Consider the following 26,011-nt stretch of genomic DNA (forward strand, 5'->3'; position numbering starts at 1 on the left):
ATAGGGCCCTTAAAGTTGTTTTAAACCCTTACATATAGCCAGTGACATAACTAGCCATAGGCGTTACACAGAGATGAAATAAATACGTTGTACCTATATGTCTACAACCATGTGTCCTGTAGATGGTTCTAAAACACCCAGATCAAAGGATTGTTCTCAGCCTCAGAAAGCAGGGGTCAGGGTTCTGATGTCTCACACAAACACTACACTACAAAGCTAGGGTACAGAGCTTCATGAAATCTTATAAATGATTGGAAGGAAGGGACACAATCCCCTTTAAAAAGCTCATAGAGAAAAACACTATGAATCTATGAGTCACCTGCTGTGTGCTTGGGGGGGGGAGGGGGTTGTTGTTGACATCCAGAAGGCTGAGGAGTTGACTTAAGCTGGGCATAGATGTAGCGGAAAAAAAAACAGATCCCTGCATCAGCACAAGCAATGTTGATGCAGGGATCTTCCCTATGTCTTTGTATTCTGACTGCGGCACTATCCTCATCAGAATACACAGATTAGCACTTGCAGCGACTGCCTGTAAGCAACAATCAAATGCTGATTTTCCTGCAGGAACATTAGACAGAAGCCGGTGATTAGAACAGTCCTTCTTAACCAGTTAAATTTCAGTTTGTGTGTACCAGGCTTTTTTAGAGTTCTATCAATGAGTCATACAGATAGCAAAAGGATCAGATAGCAGGGAGTAGCCCCACTTGGTGCTTTGGATTCAGGCTAGTACACACTATAGTAGGATGTAATTTTAAAATTTTCATGTCTGAAGTTTAAAACCACTTTAAATGTGCATTGATTTTAAACAATTATTCAGAAACACAGGAATATGCACTAAAACTCTTAATGGTAAATTCAGACTAGTTGTTATGGATCATTTGTTTTAAATTTGCATATATATCAACATGCATGCCTGCATTTTACACTTTTTCTGTTTTTTTTCTAGTTTTGGATTGCGTGCAGAAAGGTTACAATCTGCATTCTTTAATATTTACCCTAACTTTACCTTGTCCCAGAGACAAATGGAAAATTTTGGGTTTTCCTTTACTTTCCATCCATGTAACACTAAGTCAGTAGGGCAAACCTGAGGGTGAATCTCCTCACAAAGTAATAAAGACCGAGGGGATTGTGACCATTTTTCACTTTATCCAAAACTATACAAAGAAATTATATATACGCGTAAAGTACACGTAAAAGCAAACACATGCATAAAAACATATAAAATCTATTTGAAAGGTAAACAAGGTCATTATGCTCATTTTTATATTAATTTCCTCTTCATATTATCCTAACTAGCAGAGATGTTCTCAAACATAAATAGTTAGAGCTCTCACTAATGCACCTGCCATGCCAATTTACTAAGCACTTTTCACTGAGTATTTTCATAATTGATCTTTCATACAGGTAACTAATGTCTGCATCTGTTTTGCACTTCTTATCTAAGGAGTAATTTATGTGATGTAAAACACCAGTGCTACCTACATTAATGAGATCTGTGGTGCGACCACATACAGGCTTGTCAGTTAAAGCTGCATGTCAATATGAGCATCCACACTAATCATGACCCTCCTGCTCTTAATATACATAGGCAGAAGGAAAGAACTAAAGTTTTCATCTTCAGTATTGTTGTATGGCAATTCAGAGATCTCTGTACTTATTAAGAAAAATATCAGCAGGGGCAATGATGGACATTTTAAATGCGCCTGCTTCTTGACTCATTAACTCAAAGATCAGAGGATGCATATTTTATAATCTTGCATATGTGTGAAACTCGCTAATAGATACACTTCTAATGTTAGTAGGGAAGGATGACAAATAAAATAAATGCTTTAATGCCTGGAATGGGAAGAGCATGAGTAAGAGAGCAAAGGATTAACAAAAGAGGCAGAAAGCAAGGGTGGCACATTACGAAGGAGTTTTTGAGGAGGTGGTTTCTGGCATTTCATGGCTGACGTCCTGCAATGGTCAGGGTGGTAGGTGTTATAATGTTGGCAGGTGAGGCGACGGTGGCTGTTGGCAGAGCTGTCCCATGAAGGCTGCTTTTCGCTGCTCCTTTGAACCTTTACTGCCCATATGAAGGGATGACAAGAAATCAGAAAAGAAAACCAGAGAAAAGGGAAAGGTAACTGAATTTTAATGAACAAAAGTGGAAATGACAGCAGTTAGCAAGGAAAACAAAAGCAATATGGTCTAGCTGCAGAAAGCAGAGTTAAAGGGGAAGTTAGGCCAGAGATAGCTTGTAAACCATTTTATTTATATCACCATTCCAGTTCAACACTGTTCTAAGCCCATGTTTGTAAAATATAACATCCATTATTTGATAAAACAATGGAAAACGCTATGAGAAGGTACAGTAGATATAAGTTGTCAAATCAAGTTTAAACTGTGTAGGCATACAAAATTTTCAAGTGCCATAAATCTGAAGATTTGGTTGAGAACCTTACCTAGGGATGACAAGATCTTTGTACAGGCAAGTCTGACAGAACTCTACATTTCAGCCCCTTTCACACTGAATCAGTGCAGTTTCCCTACAGCACAGTGTACCCAAGGTTTTCGTGAGAGTTACCCACGCTTTCCCACAAACTTCCATTAGATTGGGTGGTTTCAGTGCGTATTCTGAAAGCACACAAAAACCGCCTGATCTACTGATAAAGCACGTGTAACCTGCACAAAAATCGCATGTACACTGGCTTTGAGGAGACTGTCAGATCAATGTGAAAGTGGCTGAAAAGGTTTGAACCAAAAGCCAGGTTTTTATACATTTAAGAAAATTTTCTTTTATGATGAATCAATCCAATGACAATCATTAAATCAATCATAACTGTGACCCATACTATTTGGAATTTGGACAGCATCCAGAAATTGGTGACTGGCATAAAATGGCTTATCTAGCCAACATTACTCTGGCAATAGAAATTAATAGATCCTTGTTGAAATAGGTTTTTCCTTGTAATCTCTACTTTCTTTACCATATTACCTTATTGGCTACATGCACACAAGCACCTCATCAGCTTATTAAGAATGGATACCGGCAAAGAAAAGTAAGGCACGATTTCTGCTCTCTTTGTAAATTAGTGAAAGTGGAGACAGCAGATCCGTCCCTTATAGAAGTATTGTTATCTCTACAGTTATCAATAGACACGTGTCTATCCTGGGGAGAAAAAACAGATAAGAAGCACCCAAGTATACCAGCAGGTTGACTTCTATAGATTAAGTGGTGGTTTACATATATGTGGATTGGATGGAGTTTGAACCACATCCAATCCGCATTACATATGAAAAAACATTGCTTCCTATGGTGTGTGTTCACATATGTCCAGGGCACTGGCGGTACAAATTCAGTGCAGTTTGAAAGTCATGTACGATTTCTGAGCAATGCGTTCAGGTGCAGATTATACACTATTAACTTCTATTGGAATCGTTTCTAAACCGCATATGTGCGAACAGGATAAAATCCTGAGCTAATCCTGTCCTAAACCTGATGTAAACCTGCCATGAACCACTGAACAACTACTTATCAATTAGCTGTGAAACCTGAGCTTCAAGTTGCACTGCACATGTGGGAATCAGCTTTAGTGCTGAATTTCACAGCTAACTGATACAGTAGTTGTTCATCGGTTCAAGTCAGGTTTACATCAGGTTCAGGTCAGGATTTTACCCTGTTCACAACTGATTTCATGTGCGGTTTAGAAACGGTTCCCATAGAAGTCAATAGCCTGTAATCCACACCTGAACTAGAACGCACAGTCAGGCATGACTTTTTCAGTCTGCTCTGAATCCATGCTGTCAGTGCACCAGACATATGTGAACAGGCACCATAGGAAGCAATGTTATTTCACATGTAATGCTGCTTTGATGCAGTTCAAACCACATCCAATCCGCATATATGTCAACTGGCGCTTAGGAGTATCTCATGCTTATTGTAATATTACATTGTAGACTGCCAGTACATTGTAGACTCATCTATGTAGCAGCAAAATACATGAGAAACACTAGATTTGCAAGGAAAAGGTTGGGGACTTGAGTATTATATAAAGAACAACATACTTATAAAATATTTAAGAATTGCACATTTTAGAAGTTCAGTGCAGATAAATGGACTTATTAATCTAAGCTGCAAAAGTTTTAGGAAGAGAAAATGTAATAAGTAATGGTAAACTACAATGTAAATCCTGGACATTCAAACAATTTATTTTTAAATTCACAGTTGGAATATCTTGCAGAATCTGTTTGCTGCTCAGCTCCAAGGCTATGAATCCCAGCAGATCAAAAAGACAAAAAACAGGCCCAGTCACAGCTTGGAGTGGGAAAGGAGAATGCAAAAGTAGCAAACAAAACATCAAGACAAAGCAACAGAAAATTCTAAAACCCTTCTGCCTTGCAGAAACCTCACAAACAAAATACACAGTGCAGTAGAAGTACAAGCTATGTCACCCTGCTGATAGAATCCTGGCATAATGCACTTTGCCAAGAGTTTGCTAACAATGCCAGCGGCACTTATGTCTTCTCATCAGCCAAGAGGTGACTACTGTATTTTGGGTCAGAACTAACAAGATTTAGATTTGAAAACATTCCCTTACTGAGGTTTTCTATACACAAAATAAATCTTAAACTGAAAGGAAAAAATGAACAAAAGGAATATATTTTATAAGTGTTAAAGAAAATGCTAATGGAAAGGTATGATTAAAAGGATGTGTAATATATTTCTGTTAGCTGCAGTTACAAGCCCCCATACACATGTGAATGTGCTCAGTCATTCCTCTGTGGCCCTCATTTCATGCTTTCCAAACCTTCAATTATACCTCCAGCTCTTTTTTTTTTTTTTTTAATTATAACACCTCAATTATCAAAGTATTTCTGTTGTAGCAGGGCACTCACTAATGGTTTGATCATCCTGTCTCCCCAACGGCCTTATCCAAGAAAGGAGAGTACACATTCTTAAACTGCACCTAAATGAAAAAAAGTTTAAATTTGCTACTTTATTAAGAACATCTAGAAATAATTTCGTCCAAGCAGTACCCTCAAATATGTAACCTTTGCTTGAATTTCTCCTTCCTTGACTTTGCCCAGACAGTCCTTTTCTGCAGCCCAATAGCCCTATATGTGCTTTGTCAGATCATTTAAGGCACTGCTGCTTCTGATTGCTTCTCTTGCCAGACTTGAAGTAAGATTTGGTCATGTCATTAGTGAGCTGCTCACAGTTATCCTGATACTATGCTGGTGAGAAAGCTGTACTTGAAGTTTTGCAGGTTCTCCCTGTTTTTGTTTCTTTGTTTCTCTGGATCAGTGCTTCTTACACCTTTGTTTCTGCTCCTCAGATTATTAACCCACCAGTCATCAGAGCAGCATCAAAGCCTTGCTCCTCTGCCATAATGGTCACCTCCATACAGGGACACAGTGTGGAACAAGGAACCACATTGCAAGTAAGCAATAACAAAAGGATCAGCTACAGGGAGGCTATGGGCTGTATTTTCAGCTAGCCTTATGCCCTTTGCTTACCTTTTTTTTGGCACAGCTTCCACGGTACATGTCTTCTTCAAACTAGGTTGATTTCAGTGTCCTGTAATTACCTGTTTAGCAGGAACTACAGTATTCACTCTGCTCAAGTCAGGTCAGTATAAAATGGATTTTGTTTTGTTACTCTGGATTATTGCATAACTTTTTTTTATTAGAAAAGAAAATAATTCTTCTAGATATACAGATTTATACAAATTTCCTGTTTGAAGAAATTTCTGTTTTTTCCTTGAGCCCTTTCTTGAACCTATTTCTGAATGGGAGGGTCTGCCTTCATTACACTAATCTGGTAAAATCTCAATGCAGTAATGAGAAAATGCGCAGTGACTATATCCCTTTAAAAGTGAATGAGCCTTAGAGAATATCTTTCCAACCTTTCTATTACAGGAGATACCTGAAATATAACTCAGTATCTCCGTACAGACTTCAGAGAAAAGCAGTGGGCTGATCACACAATTAGATTTATGGGGGCATTTTGTGTCTCCAGGTTGCCATGTGGCAAGGAAGCTCCCTTCATAATATTCTGACAGTCTGAGAAATTTTAGACTGAAATGGAAAGGTAATGCATGATATGAAATTGCAAATTGGTTGTGTAGCCATGTGGAGTTTTCTTTCAGCATTAGCACTCCAATTCAGTTATCTGTATCTCTGCCCACTCCTACAAGAGCAAAATGAGCTATTCAGTTACAGCTGGGTTGGCCCTGCACTTTTATAAATATATATTTTGTCATAAAACAGTTCATAAGAGGTGTTGGCTGCTTGAAGAAATAAGGAAGAAAGCAATTTTGTCTGGGATTCTGTAAATAAAAAATAGGAATTTTGACTTCGCTGTAAATCCCTCATCTTGGAGTACAGTACAAGACTTGTTTCATAGACCACTGGTAATCTGCAGATACCATCAGGACACCGACAAAAAAACCTGCTAGCTCTGCCCAGAGCAACCCTATTACCTGACCCACTCCGGAGACTCCAGTTTTTTATCAAGCTAAAGAAGTGATCAAGACACAGTAGGGAGGGACCTGTGTCCTGTGCTGTACTCCAGGATAAGGATTTTACACGTACACAAAATCAAAATTATATAATCTTAACTGTACAGTACAGGACACTTGACTTTTAATCACAGACCATGGGACATACCCAAGCAATAAACTAAGGGGTGGGCAACAACATAGCAAACAGAACTACAAACAGGCCCACAAGAAAACAAGGATAAATGAATCCAAACAACAATACTCAGATAACAGCTAGAAGCATCTTGCAGATAAAGGTTATATCACCCGAGGCCTGAACATCTACTTGTTAAATGTTGGAGAAAATGTGAACAGAGGACCAGGTGGTGGCCTTGCAAATCTGGGAAGCAGATGCTTGATGCTGGAAAGCCTAAAAGACCCCACAGCCCAGGTGGAATGGGCTCTGATAGGGAAAGAAGGTACACTTTTCTTCAGGGTCTATGACCTGGCAATGAGTTACTTAATCCACCTAGCAATGGCAGAGTGGGAAGCAGGGTGCCCTCTGCCAAGGCCCACAGGCAGGAAAAAGGAGAACTCTTTCAGCGGCTTTCAGGTAGACTCTGTCAACCCTTGCCACATCCCAGCAACATAGGCCTAATTCCTTGTCATGGTTTGTGCAAGGACAGACGGAAGGAAGAACAATTACCTTGCTGAGTGGTCTCAAAACCACTTTGCCCTTGTGCAAAACAAGAATATGCTCTTTACAGGAAAGAGCTACCACCTTAGAAACACGACTAGCAGATGTACCAGGACAGCAACCTTACAAGTGAGGAAGACAAAGGAGTTAAAATTGGGAAAGTTATATAAACAACGGACTCTGAATAAAAGGGATTGCAAGACAAAATGTTTTTAAAATAAGATAAAGCAAAAACCTGGCCCTTTAGGGTACTCAAGGTCAGATGCTGGTCAAGAGTAGACTGAAGATAGGTCAAAATATGAGACATAGTATTTCCTGGAACTCAACTTCCTGTCTTAGCACCAGGAAAAGCATGCCTTCCATATACGATAGCAAATTGCGAGTGTTGGATTTTCATGTTCTCAGTACAGTGGCAATAACACCGTAAAAATACCTCTATCCTTTAGGACTTGGGTTTCAACAGGATGAAATAGGTGACCTTGGGCCAGTACGTCTGGACTGTTTGGAAGAGAACAAAGCTCATCCTTCAGTAGTCTTGAATATGTCTGTACTATGTTCTTCTGGACAAATTTGGTCCTGTGAGAATCCTCCAAACTCCTTTCTCTATTTTGCTTAGCAGTCAAAAGAGGATCTTCAAGAAGGAATACACCAGCTTAGAGTGAATCATAGGAATAACAAAAGCATCCACTGCAATGGCCATAGGATCTCTTGTTTTGGCTAAAAACATGTTCAGCTTGTTGTTGTTGTGGTTAAAGTTTTTGCGAGTTCTGCTAAGGAACACTATCATGTAAAATAAAAAAGGCATGTTAAATTTATAAAAAGGAATTCATATACTAAATACTAGCTCTACACACATTAATAGTGTGTAGTTAAAAGAAAATAGGTAGTAAGTCCAGTATTGGGTGGATACCCCCATTTGGTTTTGTGACTAAGTTTGAACAGAAACCTTGGAACTGTTCTTCTGAAGGAACTGGTATGACTACTTCTTGTGAATGTTGATGCAAGGCAGTCATTAAATCTGCCTTCTAAAGATTTGTTCTGAAGCTGGCAGATTGGAATGCAAAAAGCAAGGAGGCAGCAGATTGGAACTGTATTTTGTACCCCTTTGAAGTGAAAGATTGGACCCAGACACAAATGTCAACAGAGGCCCCCCACTCCTAAGAGTTGGGGCTCGCCTTTATTGCGAGGAGGGTTTTGGGTGAGCTTGATGGACTTGGGAGTGCAGGGCATGCAACAAAAGGAAGTTCTAATCCTTGGAGGAAAAAGCACCAGGCCCCAGACACAGATTGGACCCAGACACAAATGTCAACAGAGGCCCCCCACTCCTAAGAGTTGGGGCTCGCCTTTATTGCGAGGAGGGCTTCTGGGTGGGCTTGATAGACTTGGGAGTGCAGGGCATGCAACAAAAGGAAGTTCTAAGCCTTGGAGGCAAAAGCACCTTTCCCCCTGTGACTTCCTTCATGGATTTCCTCAAATAGATGCTCACCATCAAAAGGAAATATAGGATGTGTAATGTTTCTGGCCTCTGGAAACCAAAGGTTCTAGACACGCAGAGAGACTAGCAAATAATTAAGACATAGTGGTAGAGAAATCTGCTTTTGTCAGACAGGTTGCATACCTGAGAGGAAGCATGGGTTAGATAATAAAAGCAATGTCAAAATAGGAAATTGCCCTGGGACAAGGGAACAGCTTTACCCTGAGCGGTGGTTACATTTTCTTGTAGGCTGTCTGCTGAATGCATGCTATTCAGACTTTTTGTCCCAGCTTTGCACCTGTGAAGTGAGAGGATCCCCAAAGGGGCACTCATGATTATGGAGTGTGGAATAGATGGGATTGTTTATGTTTGGATACAGGTGCTGCTAAAACGTAGGTGTTCCTGTGGCTGGGTCACTGTAAAAGATGACAGTGGGAGTGCAACATGCGGTGCACTTTTTAGGAGGAAAAAGCGCGCAAGAAGGCGCCATCCTGGAGGTGTGACGTAGTTACTTCATCTCCTTGAGATTAAGTCTGTGAAAGAGGATAAAAAAATGCCAAATTTAACTGCCGATTCCAAGTAACATTAGAGACAAAATGTCAGGGGTTACCACATTAAAGTGAATAACACTCAAATCCTCTCCCTATAGCATAGTTTGAACAAAAAAAAAATCTCTAAAATAGAACAGTTCCATCACCTGTAAACACTAGCAATAAACTGAAGTCTCGTGGAATAGGTATATATGTGTATATATATGTGTAAAGCGCTGCGTAAATTGACAGCGCTATATAAGTACCTGAAATAAATAAATAAATAGGTGGGGTTATATTACGTGGCCCACGCAAGTTTTTTTGGTCAGTCTCTAATCACCTAAAGGTACCTGCACATAACACATGGTCGAATAAAAATTCTGTGTCTTGCACTGTAGGATTAAGATACATGCTTTTATGATGACCACAGAAGACAGGGGGTAAAGCAGAGCTAAAAACATTGCATATAAAATCAAGGCATTCCCTTCTAATGGACAGAGGACAAGGGGGCACTCTTTACGTCTGGAGGAAAAGAAATGTAATCTCCAAACACGGAAAGGTTTCTTCACAGTGAGAGCTGTGAAAATGTGGAATAGACTCCCTCAAGAGTTGGTTCTGGCCAGCTCAGTGGATTGCTTCAAAAAAGGCCTGGATTATTTCTTAGATACACAGAATATAACTGGATACTAACATTTATAGATAAAGTTGATCCAGGGAATATCCGATTGCCTCTCGGGGGATCAGGAAGGAATTTTTTCCCAGCAGGTGCAAATTGGATAATTCTTTGCTGGGTTTTTTTTTACCTTCCTTTGGATCAGCTGTGGGTATAGGATTATAACTTTTTTTTTTCTTCTATGGTTGAACTGGATAGACTTTTGTCTTTTTTCCGCCAGACTAACTATGTAACGGCCATAGAATTAAAATCCAGAAGTATGTAGTGTACCAAATACATTTTCCATTAGAAGCCTTTGCTCTTTCAGTACTCTTCATTACTTTGCTAACATTCCTAATATATTGTTCTATCCTTGCACTTATATTATGGCAGTGGCATACTGCAGATCTCTAATGCAATACTCATCAGCTCATAATGTCTTAATAGCACTTTTTTCACCAACCCACAAGATGCAGGGTAGTAATGCTATATGATGATTCGATATCCGTTGGCCTTCTATTAAAATATGAACCTTTCCAGTAGTGACAGTCTAATGGAATACAACACATAATGCATACATTAAAGTTTACAACAGCAGGAATTATCTTACCGTGATCCGGTCCTTTAAGTGCCAGTCGGGTCTGATGGTATGGGAGAATTTCTAATTTCACATGTTCAGAGGTGCTGGCTAATAGTTGTGTGGCTTCTGCTAACGTGCAATATTCCATACTTGTGCCATCTACCGACAGAATGTGATCTCCAACATGAAGAGCACCGCACCTGAGTGGAGAAACCATAACAAAACAGTTGTTGCCTCGGTTTCAAAGATCTTATAAAGTAAGGTGTCAATGCATGAATGTGGGTTATGCTATATACTCCAATACACTCTTACTGTGCATTGATTATTTATTATAGGTTTAATATGGCAATTTAGACAGGATTAAATTAACCTAAGAGAGGACCCATGCACCCAGAGGAAACTAACAAAAGCACAGGGAAAACATGCAAGTTCTATGCAGGTAATCTCATGATTGGGATTAGATCCAATTACCCTACTGTTGCAAGGCAGGAGTGTTAACCACTAAGCCACTGTTTTTCAATAATATTCATTGGAAAACTTAAAATCCTATATTATGTGCAGTTAAATAATCTTTCCTTTTCCTAGAAAATTTTAATTCTGATTGGCATGTATGAATATGTCTATTTTCTGCATTAGAAACAAATATAAAACAAATGTGTGACTGTGGTAAATCAAAGATTTAATTAGCAAGAACTTAATTTGGTAAAAGCAAAAGAAGGGAGACCAGATAGAAAAAGACATTTTACTTTAAATTGATACTAAAGGTTATTTTTTTTTTTTTTAAATAACAAACATGTCTATACTTACCTGCTGTGTGCAGTGGTTTTGGACAGAGCAGCCTAGATCCTCCTCTTCTCAGGTCCCCCGCAGGCTCTTCTGGCTCCTCTTTTCTGTCGGGTGCCCCCTCAGCAAACAGGTTGCTATTGGGGCACCAGCTGCTCCATGTGTCCATTCACACACGGAGCCATGGCTTGCCCCCCCCCCTCATTGGAGGAGGGGGGGGGGCAAGCCGAGGCTGTCGTGCACATTGCGGGATCTCGATGGGGCTCAGGTAAGTATTGAAGGGGCTGGGGACATTGCTGCACACAGAAGGTTTTTATTAACATGAATGAAGGTAAAAAACCTTGAGCCTTTACAACCGCTAGCCATACACAGCAGGGATAAAGGAATCTCTGCTGCCAGCTATTGTATTCAGGCAGCTGTCTGGATACTTACACAGTGATAAATCTGATTGGATTCAATCACTGTTTGGTCGACAAATTTTCTACCCTAATCCTAATTTTCCAGTTGACTTTTGCTGGGTGGTGCCAACTGGGCCACCCACAGCTTGAATTTCATCCAATTCAGCAGGAATCAGCCTAAATTCTAGCTGTATATGGGCAGCTTAAATGCTTATTGTTTGGTAGTACAATAATTTCTTATCTTAGGCAGTTTGACAAATAAGATTCACTTGTGTACATAATGAATAATGACACACAGAAATGCACAAATCACAGTAGGATGTTGCCAATCAATTGAACAATAATAGCTGGGGTTTGACTAGTCATAGTTAAATATTTTCCAAGAGAAAACACCAACACTTTGTTTTTTCAGGTCAGCGATGACGGCAGACATCGTAATGGACGCTGGATCTACTTCAGGGGACTTTTTTTTTCATTTCTGTTTTTAATAAAGAACTTGTCTCCTGTCATTTTTACAGTACACTTTTTTTGTGAATGGGTAGGGGTACCATGTACCCCATACTCACATAGGGTGGGGATCTCAATAAAGGTGGCTTCCAGATTCTGATAAGCCCTCTGCCCGTTGACTCCCAAAACCAGCAGCCACAGTTGTGGGGAAGAGGCCCTTATCTCCATCAACATGGGGACAAGTTGCTTTGGGGGGAGAGCCCCCCCTTCCATGTTGAGAGCATGTGGCCCAGTATGGCTCATCTCACCCGCCTCTTTCCAGAGCTCTCGGTATGCATGCTCGGATAAGGGTCTGGTATGGATTTTGGGGGGCCTTGCCATTTTTTTTTAAATTTTGGAGTGGGGGTTCCCCTCAAAATCCATACCAGATCTGAAGGGCTTGGTATGAATGGGTAAGGACCCCAACACCATTTTTTTAAAAAAAATTTAATTGCTGGGCAATGCCGGCAGTTCTTTTTACATTTAGTACCTACTGAAATATTAAAGAATGTCTTCACTAATAAAATACCACATGGCTTAATATAACTCATGCAGTATGTTAGTAGCTGTGTGGTATCTTACTGCATATTCAGATACAGTATGATATCGCTTAGTGAACTGCCCCTGTTCGAAGTACACAGCCTAAACTTTCGGTAGGACCGAATGTTTGACAGCGAACCGAACAGGGGGGTGTTTGGCCCATCACTATTGGAAATCATCAGCATATGGATCGACAAGCCTGCATATAAAACCATTAACAATTTGTGAATAATGGTATATACATTCAAAATATATATAAAAATTAGAAACAATATAATCCCGGAGGTAAAGGTTGTAATGAGTTTGTTGCCAACACCGCTGGCTGGGAACCCAAGTGCTACAAAAAAGGGATGGGGAACGAGGCACCAAGCCGCCAATAATGTAGCAAATTTTATTGAATAAAAAGGATACAAAATGCAATAATTATGCACTCACAGACATCGCTGTTAATGAGCATTGAATCAAGCTCCAAATGGAGACATCAGTCCAGAGTCTAGTCCACATCAGTGCTGCTGTCAGGAGCGCTGCGAAGCCGTGGCAGAGATCCAAGCAAGCTGTCAGGAAGATGCTGCTGGAGACCAGATCTGTCAGGGAGTTAATCCAAGGAGCTGTCAAACGTCCAGTGTGCTGTGACCAATCAGAATACGTTTGAGGACAAACCACGCCTCCTTCATCAGCCTCACATTTTCCCCTAACCTCCAGGGATTATATACTCACTGTCATTAATCCTATAGTGCCCAGAGCAATTGTAGGTATAAGTATATTAAAGTGGGAGAAAAGTCCCTTGACTGCACTTTACCTATAGGTAAGCCTATAATAAGGCTTATCCTATAGGTATGGTATGTGCACCGTTTAGGAGATATTTACTCTTGCTGCAGCCAGTGACGTCACTGGTGCATGCGCTCTGAAGGAATGACATACTGCATTCTTCCTTCAGAGCCCTGTGCAAGAGTGGGAGTAATGTCAACGCAGCTCAGCCATTCATACAGCAGAAGCCCGTGAACCCAGAAGGAAGACTGGGTGAAGATGAAGGTGCTTACAGCGGTGAGAGCGTGCCTCTGGAGGGCGTCATTTACAGGCAAGTCTGTCATAATGTGCTAGTATGCGGTGCATACTAGCACATTAGGATTTAAACTGCCTGGGGCCAATTTTTTCTTTCTTGCTGCACTTTATTACCGCTTTAAGGGAGCAGAGTAGCAAAATGGTCTTGTAACATAAAAAAGGATTATACACTATAATTGAAGTTAAATATAAATATTATTTGATATAAATATTGTTGAGATCCCATTATATACATTTTTAAAGAAAACTAAATACTAGGATATACAAAAGAAAATAAAATATCAAAAATGAAAAAATTATTAAATTCTATATGGAATGAGAGCATATTCCAGCGACCAGCAAAAAAAGTTGTGTATGCATGTATATATACACACATACATATACGCACATTTTTTCTCCTTTAGGAGAATCAACCTCATTAACAGTATCAAACAATAATTAGAACCTAGATAAATATTAAATCTTGTATAAAATAGCATTATATATTTACACATAATGCAGAAAGGTAAGAAGAGAATAATGATATCTAAAAATACAAAAAAATGTAACCTTAAACCGGAGTATTTTTGTTTTTAAAATATTGTAAAAAATCAACCTAATAGATAATATCAAATGCTGAAAACCAAAATAGATATTAAAAGTGTAGTAGGGCTCCCCCCCAATTTATACTTACCTAGGTGGATGCAGCATTGGTCTGATGCTGATCTGTCCCCCACTGGCTCCAAGTGTGAGAACTCAGAGATCACATGGCCGCCGAGTTCTCACAGCCACTCTGAGAAGACAGTAGTGACTTTTATGAAACATAATGGTAAAAAGAAATTAGTGAATGATTAAAAAAGGAAGGGCCAAAGTTCAATCCTTTATATAACAAAGCAGTGTCTGAATTTGTGAGGGAACTAAAGGATAGAATGAAGATGTTCATGGTTGATGCAGGGAGGTTGGATTATTTTTATCGCCTCCTTTGCAACCATGACTAGTCTTTGTAGTCGCCTTTTTATGGCCACCGAGAGGGGGGACCCTAAAAAATCCCCCTGTAGGTGCTTAGGGAGAGCTCCCTCTGTGTTGCATCTTTCCTTATCCTCTCCAGTAGGTGGTTCTCTTCTTGCAGCTGTACAGTTATAAGTGCCATCATTAGTTTTGCTGGAGTGTGGTTTGGTAGGCCTTGAGTATTACTTAAGAGTGTAATGACTTGGCCTGGTTGGAGTTCCAAATCTAAGCCCTTTATAAATAGAGGGCTCACCTTTGGAACATTGTAGGTTTTTACCACCGTTCCTAGTGTGGTGTCCTTTGGGGAGTCTAGTAGGATTTTCATGTTCAGATCCTTGCCTGGCTCTCTATTTCTTATTCCAGGCCTTCTTCTGTCTGGAGGATTGACCTTAGTCTCTGAATTGTTCCAATACTTACAGGATGGAGGAGCAGATGTCTCCTTAGAATCTTCTTAGGGATCAAAGGTCTTGGATGTCTCACATGTAACAAATGGCTAGAAAACTCAGATTTCAAGGGAAATACAGTCACAATTAATTCATTTCTGAACTATTCATCCAAGTATTGTGATTTACTCGATCACCAGTCCCTATAACATATGTGTCACTGACTGGACAATTAAAACTCTCCACACCAGATTTGAGGAACCCAGGAGAATCCTCAAAGATGGGATCCCTAAATTCACTATGTCACTTTTCATCTCATCATGAAAGGGATCCAACCTCTCTCTGAGTGACAGCTATCCAATCTATACCTACTACTTTCTCCGGAGGAGAAAAAAAAAAACAAAAAACGTTGTGCACATGAAAGATACTGGATATTTAAATTGAATTGGCTATCACCGGGTGGGCTGAACAAGGAACTAGACGTTTTCACCATCCTTGAGACCTAACCCACCTTTCCCCCTTCCCCCTCACCCCCTTGTCTGTTTTATTCAGTAGCACACCAGCTCAGATATACTAGCCATTGCCTCTCTTGTTCATTCCTCCTCCTTTCCCGATTGTGCTCGTCCCTTTCTTCACCATCACCACATTTTCTTATTGCTCTTCTCTGTCTTTTATGTCACTCATTTTGCATACTATAGGCGTGTCTTTCCATTAGTACATATATATGCTGGGATATAAACCACCATGCACCTGTAGTATATTTACACTCTAACTCAATTCTTTGACTTATATTTTTTTCCAGTGTTTTATAATAATTTCTCATCTCTGAATGTTTTTTGATCGCTCACTCATAAAGGATCATGAATTCCTTTTATGTATCTGAACAGGCTGGCTGTACAGACGTTGACTTCTCGATCAATTACTGAACAGTCTGTTGGAAAACTCTCTCAATCAGTGCTGCCGACTATAGCTCGTGGGGATGATGAGTACTGTAACAGCGGGGGAAGCATCCTTCAGTCATGCTTTTTTTTATTTTCCTTGCATATTCTTGCACATTTACACCACATTCACTAAACTTAGGGAAAATTTCCCTTGGCGGGGGAATAACCCATAAATCTCAATCCTACAAACAGTAACAAGAACATAGAAAACCAAGCTTGTAATGTGAGTCACATCAAGTCACATAAAAATTACACTAAACACTGCAATAATTCAAAGTATGCACTCACTGAAAACATTAGAAACATTAGATTTAAATGTTCTTGTAGCTCAAGCATTTAATTTGCAACAAGCAGTGTGTTTTATTGAGCATCAGCCAGAAATTCAACTTGCATGTCTTTCAGGACAACCACTGTCTTTTTAAGCTGCAACAACAAACTTGTATATTTTACATAGGAAAACCTGTATAAGACTGCTTTCACACTGATCTGCTTTTCCTCTGCTTTTTCATAAAAAAAAAAAAAAAAAAAAAGCAAACAACAGCAGAAGAAAAATGTGTGACCATGTATACCCATGGAACTCTTCACACTGATCCGTTGTGAGTCAGGTGCGTTTTTCAAAGTCCCACTTGCTACATTTTTGGTGCAGGTTTGTTGCAATAAAAGAACCACACTAAAAAACGCACCTCCCCATTGAAATCAGTGGAAACACTTTGCATTTTTGCAGTGGTTTTTGAGTCACATGGCATGTTAAAAATGCACCTCAAATGCGGAAAAAAACACTGTACAAATCAATATGCATTTTTGCAGTGCATAAGTGTGAAAGTGGCCTAAATGTAGAAGAGCTGACAGTTTCATCATCCATTTCAGCTTACATTACAACAATATCTTAAAAGTTTTTTTTTACACTGACTTAATAAAATAATTCAGATGCATAAAATGTTTAAATTAATTCATACTGTCTCCATACCTGTCAGCAATACTTGCAGGTTTAATCTTGTCAATGACAATGACCTGTTTGTTGCAGTACATCGAGGTAGTTAGTGCTACTCCAAGGTTGGAGCCTGGAGTTTTGGCAACTTCAACTAGAAGTGGACCAGAAGCTGTAGACACAGAATCTAAAAAAATAAAGTATTAGTCAGTAAAGCAGGTTTCCTCAAAGGTGGTCATGACAAAACAAAGGCAAATATTTACTTCAGTTCAATTTTTTTAAAATTACTTTCCTTTTATTTGTAGGCTAGTAACTGTAACAGTTTCCTTTTCCCCAAATGGCAGTTACATATGACAACACTTTATGTTTGCAGCATAAAACAAAATTTATACAATCAAAACAACACATTTTTTTTTACTTGTACATTGCCAGGTTGAAGCAGTTATACCGGGAATATGCCTGCAGATACAGACCTCATCTCGGTATCTTTTTTGTTTTAGCTGGTGATTGGTTTCTATTTAAAAGCGATCCTACCGGCTTATACAGGAGGTGGAAAGTGCCCCCTTCCCACCACCTTCCAGGGCTCTTCCATCCCACAGGGATGCCTTTACAGGTTACCAGTTTAGAGTCAATTGTGAGCTCTGGTGCAGTTGGGGGGGGGGGGGGGGGGAGGCCAAAAAACCCTGCGGTTGAGCTGTGCTTTTACTGCCCCGCAGTCACTACCCTCCTTAATTGCAGAGGAAGGGGGTGTACACATGCTGTGGCAGGAATTATGTCCGCTGAATGTGCCCATTAAAGTGGTTGTAAACCTCAGTTATGAAATCTGAACAGAGCACAGCTATCTGTAGTGTTTACACTCTCCAAAGCTCTAAGTGCTGTTTCTCTCTGGTGCTTTGTTCCTTTGTTATCTGTATCTGACAGGAGATACATTTGTGAGGTAGAGAGGGGGGAGGGAGGGGAGAGCCCAACAGAGAGCTTGTTTATTCAGAACATAGCTCTGGAGTGCTGTGTGGAGGGGTGTGTGTCCCTTTCCTCCAATCAGCTCTAACTGCAGCTCCCTGCCCCCTGCTCTGTGATACTGAGAAATGCAGAAGGATTTTACCTAAAATCAGCATTTTTAAAGAAATAAGTTTAAAGTAAAACTTATGTAGGAGGATTTGTTTCACCTCTGTGTATCATCTGAGGCTATTCACTTCACTGGGTATATGAGAGGGTTTACAACCACTTTCAGTTAAAGCACATGGCAAGGAGGTGATACAATGCCTCCTTTACCGCTTGTCAAACGTTCTCAAAACAGCAATCCAAATGTGGATTGCTGTTCATAGACCAACGTTCATATGAACAAACCCTTAGAGTCACAAATCTGAGCAATTCAAACTGACAATCTCATGAAAAAAATGCATAAACAGAGGTTACATTAAATAAAAAAGCCACTTCAAAATAAATAGCAAGTTTTTACCTTGCAAAAATCCTTAAAGCAGTAGTAAACGCTACTTTTTTTTTTTTTAATGGGCCCCTGCAGGTGCCATAAAGTGCTAGTATGCACTGTAAACTAGCAACATGACACTTTTTAACCACTTCCCATCCATAGGATGTACCCGAGCATTCTTGAATTGGAAGGGTGATATCTTGGTCATTACTACAGAAATGACCGAGAAATCATTCTTTAGGGCCAGTGATTCTGAATAAAGTAAAAGTAATCTGAGAGGCTAAAGTCCTGTTGGATTACTTTTACAGGTGGCTGCTCCACAATCGTGCACATTTTTAAAGCGTGACATGTTAGGTATCTATTTACTCAGTGTACCATCATCTTTTACATTTTTTAAAAAAAAAATTGGTATTATATTGTGTTTTGTGCATTAAAATTAAAGTGAATTTTCTCCCCAAAAAATTGCGTTTGAAAAACCGCTGTGCAAATACTGTGTGACATAACAAAAAATTGCAAAACCCACCATTTTATTCTCTAGGGCACGGGTTTCAAACTGGCGGCTCTCCAGCTGTTGCCAAACTACAAGTCCCATGAGGCATTGCAAGATTGACAGTTACAAGCATGACTCCCAAAGGCAGAGATATGATGGGACTTGTAGTTTGGCAACAGCTGGCGGACCACCAGTTTGACAACCCTGCTCCAGGGTCCTGCAAAATATATAATGTTTAGGGGATGCAAGTAGTTTTCTAGCAAAAAAAAAAAAAAAAAAGATGTGTTTTACATGTAGAACTAGAAGGGTTTAAATGGAGCCCTTCAGCACTGAGCTGTCACTCCTGCCAGCCCTTCCATCTTCACACAGTCTTCCTTTTGGGTTTGCATTCTCCAGCCGTTTCAATGGCTGAGCCATAATAATGTCACTTTTGCGCATGCAAGTCAAGATCGCCATGCATGCGCATCAAGATCAAGGCATGGCACTCTCTGCATTCATGGCACACTCAGGGTGTCCTGAATGTAGAGCTACTGCGCATGCAAGAGTGACTGCAACAGATGGGAAGATCTTCTAAGAGGCAAGTTTAGAAGATAAGCTTATTAGTAGCGAAAAGTTTACAATAAAAGTTTACTACTGCTTTAGGCTTTTAATGTGGTAGGTGGCCTCACGGAACAATGAGAAGACTCAGGAGGAAAAAAATAACAGGGTCAGGGCCACTTTCCACGTGAGTTTGCACTTTAGGTAAAAATCTTTATGTAGCTTAAAAAGAGAAATATAGGATTTTTTTTTTAAAAACCATGCTTACCTAGCTGGATGCAGCATCGGTCCAAGCTCTAAGTGTGAGAACTCAGCAATCACATGACTTCTGAATTCTCCCAGCCGCGCTGTGCAGAGGGCGATCACTGTCAATCACTGTTGTCTGCTCTGCCACTCTGCGCTCACTGGAGCGCTGGGCTGTGGAGGGAGAAGGAAGAGGCTGACTCAGGTTCTCAGCAACTCGCTGCGAGGCTGAGCCAGGTGCCACTTCAGACTCTGGGGTGGATCTTGACTTTAAAGTCGGAATCTTTCCCCAGCCTGGACCGGCTGAGTGACGTTAGCTTACTGTCAGCTGAAACCGGGTCACAGGAGGGCAGAACAAACTGCACTCCTGTGATCCACAAAAGTACAGCCAAAAGAGCTTTGGCTGTACTTCTCCTTTAAGTTGCCCATACTCATGATCTCTCAATTGCTGTAAAATGCAGTTAAACTCATAGTACAGTATTTTTTCAGGTTATACTTTATTAAAGCTCTGCAGGTTCACTTTGAGTAATATAGGTTCAGTAAGGGAAGATGATGAGATACGATGTGTGTTACAGTTAGAGCATTTTTACTGGAAATGGAGAAGGCCAAAATTATGCTAAAAAAATACAGTGGCAGTCTTAATATGTTGCACATTGTCTAGTTTAATCACAATATCAAAATTAATTTTATATTCAAACATATTTATCAGCCAAATGCACAAACATTACTGTTGCAGCATAAAACAAATGAACATAACAGAAACTTTTAATCAGCTAGGGGTAAAGTAGATAAAAGAACCTCAATGCAATGAAAAACAAAAATAATTACTAGTAGTGCTGTTATAAATATGCTAAAACACATGTTCCTCGTAAAATCAGATTATACAAAAGAACTATTGCAGATGAACATTTCTACTTAATTACTATGTGGGCTGTCTCTCACATGGTAGCAGTGAAAGTTAATAGTGTGCAATGAAAATATATATCAAAAGGGTAAAGAAGACATCTTACACAAGGTGCACAGATCAAATGTGACACGTCTACAGAAAAAAATAAAAAATGAAATTCGTAAGGATTCACTCAGGCGGTCATTGACACCAGTTTTCCATTCAGGCCGTCTAGCCACTTTGCAGGCTCTCCTCAGTGCAAAACACTCGAAAGGCCGTTTGGAGTTTGCAAAATAAAAGCACCTGAAGGAGTGGCTAGACAGAGGATAGGCTTCTGTCTAGCCACTCCGCCATAACACCAAAATCGGTGGGGGCAGCGGTGTATTTTGTTTTTGTGCTGCACTAGGCAACACAAAATGTAAGGCACGGCGCTCCCCCAAATAAAAAAAAAAAAAGGGGGGGGGGAAGAGAAAGCAGCCGACCATCCCCGGAGCCACAGACAAGAGAGTTGCGTTCTCCCAGTACTCACCTGCAAGTCTCCGGAATGAAAGCTGCCAGCCATCCCCAGTGTTGCCCTTGTGTGGGAACAAGAGTTTGCCTCTACCAATGCCCTACGCCCACAGCCTCTCTCAGATCCCATGGCAGACCTCAAGCAGTGCCTCACCTGGTCCCACCCCCCTGAAAAATGCTGCCCAAAACAAACGCTTTGCTTGCCTTGCGCTAGATATGCCCCTGGGTGGGGTGCTGTAGTAATGGTTGTCCTTCTGGAACTTTGCCTCATCTCCACACAGGATCTCTGGAGCTCAGAGTGACCATCAGGTTTTTGGTCATCTCTATTACTAAGGGAGTTCTCCCCCGATTGCTGAGTTTGGCCAGGTGACCAGGTCTTGGAAGAGTCATGGTTGAGCCAAATGTCTTCCATTTGAAAATATTGGAGGTCACTGTACTCTTTGGAAGCTTCAGTGCAGCAGAATTTTTCCTTCCCATTAGCCTTCCCCAGATCTGCGCCATGCATTAATCCAATATTTGAGCTCTGCGGGTAGTTCCTTTAACCTCATGGCTTTTGCTCTGATACGATATGCATTGTCAGCTGTGAAGCCTTTTAGAAAGAGGCGTATGCCTTTCCAAACCATGTCCAATTAATCTAATTTACCACAGGTAGACTGCAATCAAAGTGCAGAAACATCTCATTGAGAGAAATGGAGGCACCTGAGCTAAATTTCAAATGTTGTTGCAAAGGATCTAAATACTTATGCCAATGTGATATTTCAGTTTTCCTTTCTCGTACATTTGCAAACATTTCTAAAATTCTGATTTCACTTTGTCACTATGAGGTACTGAGTGTAGATTAAAGTGTTACTAAACCCACAACAGTAAAATCAGTCTGTATATGCCGTAAAGCATGCTTGTTATACTCACTCTGGAACCTAAGGGGTAATCTTCAGCATTGTGTAAAAAGGCAGTTTGATCCTGTCTTCTCTGATCCTCCCCTTCTTCCAGTGCCCCCCTCTTATCTCCTAATAAGACATATTGTATGCAGTCACTCTGCACATGCTCAGTTTGGTGTGTATTGCTAGAGAGGTTGTTTTTTTTTCCCTTGGAAGAGTGCATGTGATCAGCACAGGGGAAATCAGCACTGTCCAGAGGGTCAGGGGTTCTGCATCCTCCAGAGGGTCTGTCCAGAGGGTCAGGGGCTCTGCATCCTCCTAGAGCAAAATTAGAACTCCTCCTACAAGCTTTAACTATTGCTCTGCTGGACACTGCCAGATGTCACAAGACTGCTCTAAACTGAGATAATTAAAATCATATAATGTTGCACTCACAAGGGTGAAGTGTTGCAGGCATGTCATTTTGGCAGAAGTTCATAACCGCAGGCAGATGGATGGCTTGATCCACTGGGATCTGGATGGAGAGGCAGCCACTGGAGGTGCAGAGAGGATGGATGCCTTAGAGAGCGGGATGCAAAGCCAGGAGCGTAGCAAAAAAGTGCAAGAGCTTCAGCCGCTGTGTGCACTAGCGAATCAATGGATCGGCGGATCACTAGAACTGAAGCTTTGGTGGAAAGGACTGTTGTGCAGTAAAGGATGGGCAGCCTGGTAACACCAATGAGGGAGTGAGTGTGTGTGACTCTGGGGAACGTGTTTTACAGCACCTGTAAAAACATCCAGTGTGCATGAGGACGAATATATAGAAAAATTATTTTGAGGAAGTATTTAATAAACTGTGTGGGAAGCCCATAAGGCCATGACTAATGGTCACATAGTTTATCCCTCATTCCAGGAGACTTAAGGCCATTTCACACTATAGAAACATAGTCCAGATGCGTTTCTGCATTCACATTTTTTACGCGTTTTTGGTGCATTCCCGTGCATTTGACACATTCTGATGTGTTTCTGATGCATACAGTTCTGTGCAGGAAAAAAATGCAGTCTGTTCTACTTTTTTCTGCATCCGGAACTGCAAGCACTGATGTGAACTATGACATTGACAACCATATAACCTACTTTCTCTGAAACGCATGTAGCGTAAAAAAGAAAAATTGGTCTACAGGAACAGTTGACTGACATAACATCTGATATATAACACACAGACCTAAGCTGGCCATGCATGGTAAAATTTCCCCATTCATGCAAAACAGAGTGGATGGATGAATCTGCAGTGCCAGTACTTGTTTTAGAACAGCTGACACCAGGAATTTTCTGACTGGCTCCTCCTATGAATGTACTGCCTTATCGCTGAAGCCAATCCACCTGTGGCTCTCCTGCAGTGCAGCTGAATTCTCCTCCTCTCCCTCCCACTGGCTTCTGCTGCTGCAGGGGGAGACACAGGGGAATGGTTCCAATATCTGCGCAAATCTCCAACCTTCCCTTTGCTCGGATTCCCCTGTGTGCTCCCCCCCTCTCGCAGCTGTGCCAGTTTCTTCTCCTCTTAATGCCACCGGCTGCAGCTGCTGCGGGGCACAGGAGGATTTGGTTCAGTATGGAGAACGGGGAGCTGGTTGGTCATATTTACGTGTCGCTTTGTTTTCTGAATGAACACAGTGAGCGAGTAGTGCTGATAACTCATGTGTTCATTCATAGCTGAAACATATTGACCTGTTTACTATGCTTCAGATTGATAACATGAAGCCTCTGTGCAGAGGGCTTCCTGTTCATTCATCTGCAGTGCAGCTGAGGCTGCAGAGAAAGTGATTGAGGAATTCACTGTATGTCCTCATCCTTTTTTTCGATCTCAAAAGTGAGAGATCAGAGGTCTGTTTAAACCCAGGCTCTGAGGAAGAGGCTAGTCCTCAAAACGCATCAGCCATTTTGGATGTCCATCATTCTCATCACCATTCAAAAACGCAGCGTGAATTGGACAGAGCGGTCTCATATGATGTGCTTATATTCATATACTTTTGTGAGTAAGACACCTTCTTTTAAATTTATTAAACATACTTTTAAAGGCAATGCACAAGGAAGGTGCACCCTCTGTTTTGTTTTTCTCTATTTAAACCCCTAATATCTCACCACCCCCCAAAAGGGCTGTAAAAAACTTTTTACAAAATAATTTAAAAATTAAGGGCTTGATTTGCTTTCTGAAGTGTAATCCACATTCAGATCACTTTTCATAGAGCATTTGACAGGTGGTACACATAGTTCTAGGTGGCTCCTACTACATAAACAAACCACTGATTCACACTGTACAGGCCCACGGGAATGAGTCCCAATACCTCAATCCATATATATTTGGACACAGGCACAATTTTAGATTTTTTAGGTATTTACCAAAACATATTCAAGCTATAGGTATATAATTGATATGCGCTGAAAGTGCACACTCTCAGGTTTAGTTTGAGGGTATGTACTTCCAAATTGGAGGAAGGGTTTTGGAATTACAGCTCTTAAGAGTAGCCACCCCCCCCTTTTTCAAGGGACCAAAAGTAATTGGACAATTGAATCAAAAGCTGTTTCATGGCCAGGTGTGGGCTACTCTTTCATTATTTCTTCATCAGTTAAGCAAGTAAAAGGTCTGGAGTTGATTCTAAGTGTGGGATTTGCATTTGGAATCTATTGCTGTGAACCTACATCATGCGTTCAAAGGAGCTGTCCATGCAAGTGAAACAAGCCATTGTAAGGCTTAAAAAATGAAACAAATCCGTCAGAGAGATCGCAGCAACATTAGGAGTGTCCAAATCAACAATTTGGTACATTCTGAGGAAAGAAAAATGCACCGGTGAGGTCAGCAACATAAAAAGGCATGGGCGTCCATGGAGGACAACAGTGGTGGATAATCGCAGGATCCTCTCTATGGTAAAGGAAAACCCATTCAAAACATTGACAAGTAAGGGACACTCTCCAGGAGGTGGGCATATCATTGTCAAAGTCTGCAATCAAGAGAAGACTTCATGAGAGCAAATACAGAGAGTTCACCACAAGCTGCAAACCATTCATAAGCCTGAAGAATAGAAAAGCCAGATTATACTTTGCCAAAAAACATCTAAAAAAGCCAGACCAGTTCTGGAAAAGCATTCTTTGGATGGATGAAACTATGATTAATCTGTACCAGAATGACGGGAAGAAAAAACTGTGGAGAAGGCTTGGAACAGCTCATCATCCAAAGCACACAACGTCATCTGTTAAACATGGTGGAGGCAGTGTGATGGCATGGGCATGCATGGCTTTCAGTGGCGCTGGGTCATTGCTCTTTATTGATGATGTGACAGAAGACGGCGCTTCACAGAACAGATAGACAATGATCCAAAACACACTGCAAAAGCAACCCAGGAGCTTTTGAAGGAAAAGAAGTGGAATATTCTGCAATGGCCGAGTCAATCACCTGATCTCAACCCAATTGAGCATGCATTTCACTTGCTGAAGGCAAAGGTATAGGCAGAAATACCCATAAACATAGAACAACTGAAGAAAGCTACAGTTAAAGCCTGGCAAAGCATCAGAAAGGAGGAAATCCAGTCATTGGTAATGTCCATGGGTTCCAGACTTTAGGCAGTCCTTGCCAGTAAAGGATTCTCAACAAAATATTAAAAATGAACATTTTATTTATGAATATATTCATTTGTCCAATTACATTTGAGCCCCTTAAAATGGAGGGACTATGTAAAAATAGTTGCAGTTCCTAAAATATGTTCTTGATATTCATGTTCAACCCCTTGAATTTAAGCTGAAAGTCTGCACTTCCAATTCATTTGGATTGTTTTTTTTTTTAATTTATTCTGGTGGCATACAGAGCCAAAAGTGTGAAAATTGTGCCTATGTCCAAATATATATGGACCTAACTGTCTAATTATTAACTCTATACAGTTTTATCTTTTAGATTTAGCAGGAATTTTGTAAGTTGTATTGTGTTTGTGTCCAATAATAATAATAATTTTAGTGTATTTTTAGCAAAAATATTGTTTTGATATTTTCTGGGGAAAGGGGGCTGTCAGGTAGCCTTTATGGGGCTTTTTTGTGCTCTATATAAGTTGGAATAGCAGGCTTACTTTTTAGCTCTGATGAAGGGAGTTTGTCTCCCGAAACGC

The 26,011-nt window shown here is 40.5% G+C and overlaps 1 protein-coding gene across 12 annotated transcripts in view; it reads right to left on the minus strand.

Moving 5' to 3' along the window:
- Positions 1 to 26,011, minus strand: part of GRIP1 (glutamate receptor interacting protein 1) — an 892,229-nt gene that overhangs the window by 115,128 nt on the left and 751,090 nt on the right. For 8 of the 12 annotated variants that reach the window (XM_089674172.1, XM_089674168.1, XM_089674167.1 and 5 more), the window contains 3 exons: positions 16,945 to 17,092; positions 10,428 to 10,597; positions 1,910 to 2,065 (listed from right to left, as the gene is read on the minus strand). In XM_089674172.1, coding sequence (XP_089530298.1) covers positions 1,910 to 2,065; positions 10,428 to 10,597; positions 16,945 to 17,092 — 474 coding nt within the window. The remainder of the gene's footprint in view (positions 1 to 1,909; positions 2,066 to 10,427; positions 10,598 to 16,944; positions 17,093 to 26,011) is intronic. The other 4 variants (XM_089674177.1, XM_089674175.1, XM_089674176.1 and 1 more) reach the window with 1 other exon arrangement.

Source organism: Staurois parvus, unplaced genomic scaffold, assembly GCF_062004578.1.
Source record: "Staurois parvus isolate SC_StPar_1 unplaced genomic scaffold, SC_StPar_1.0 ptg000147l, whole genome shotgun sequence".
NCBI lineage: Eukaryota > Metazoa > Chordata > Amphibia > Anura > Ranidae > Staurois > Staurois parvus.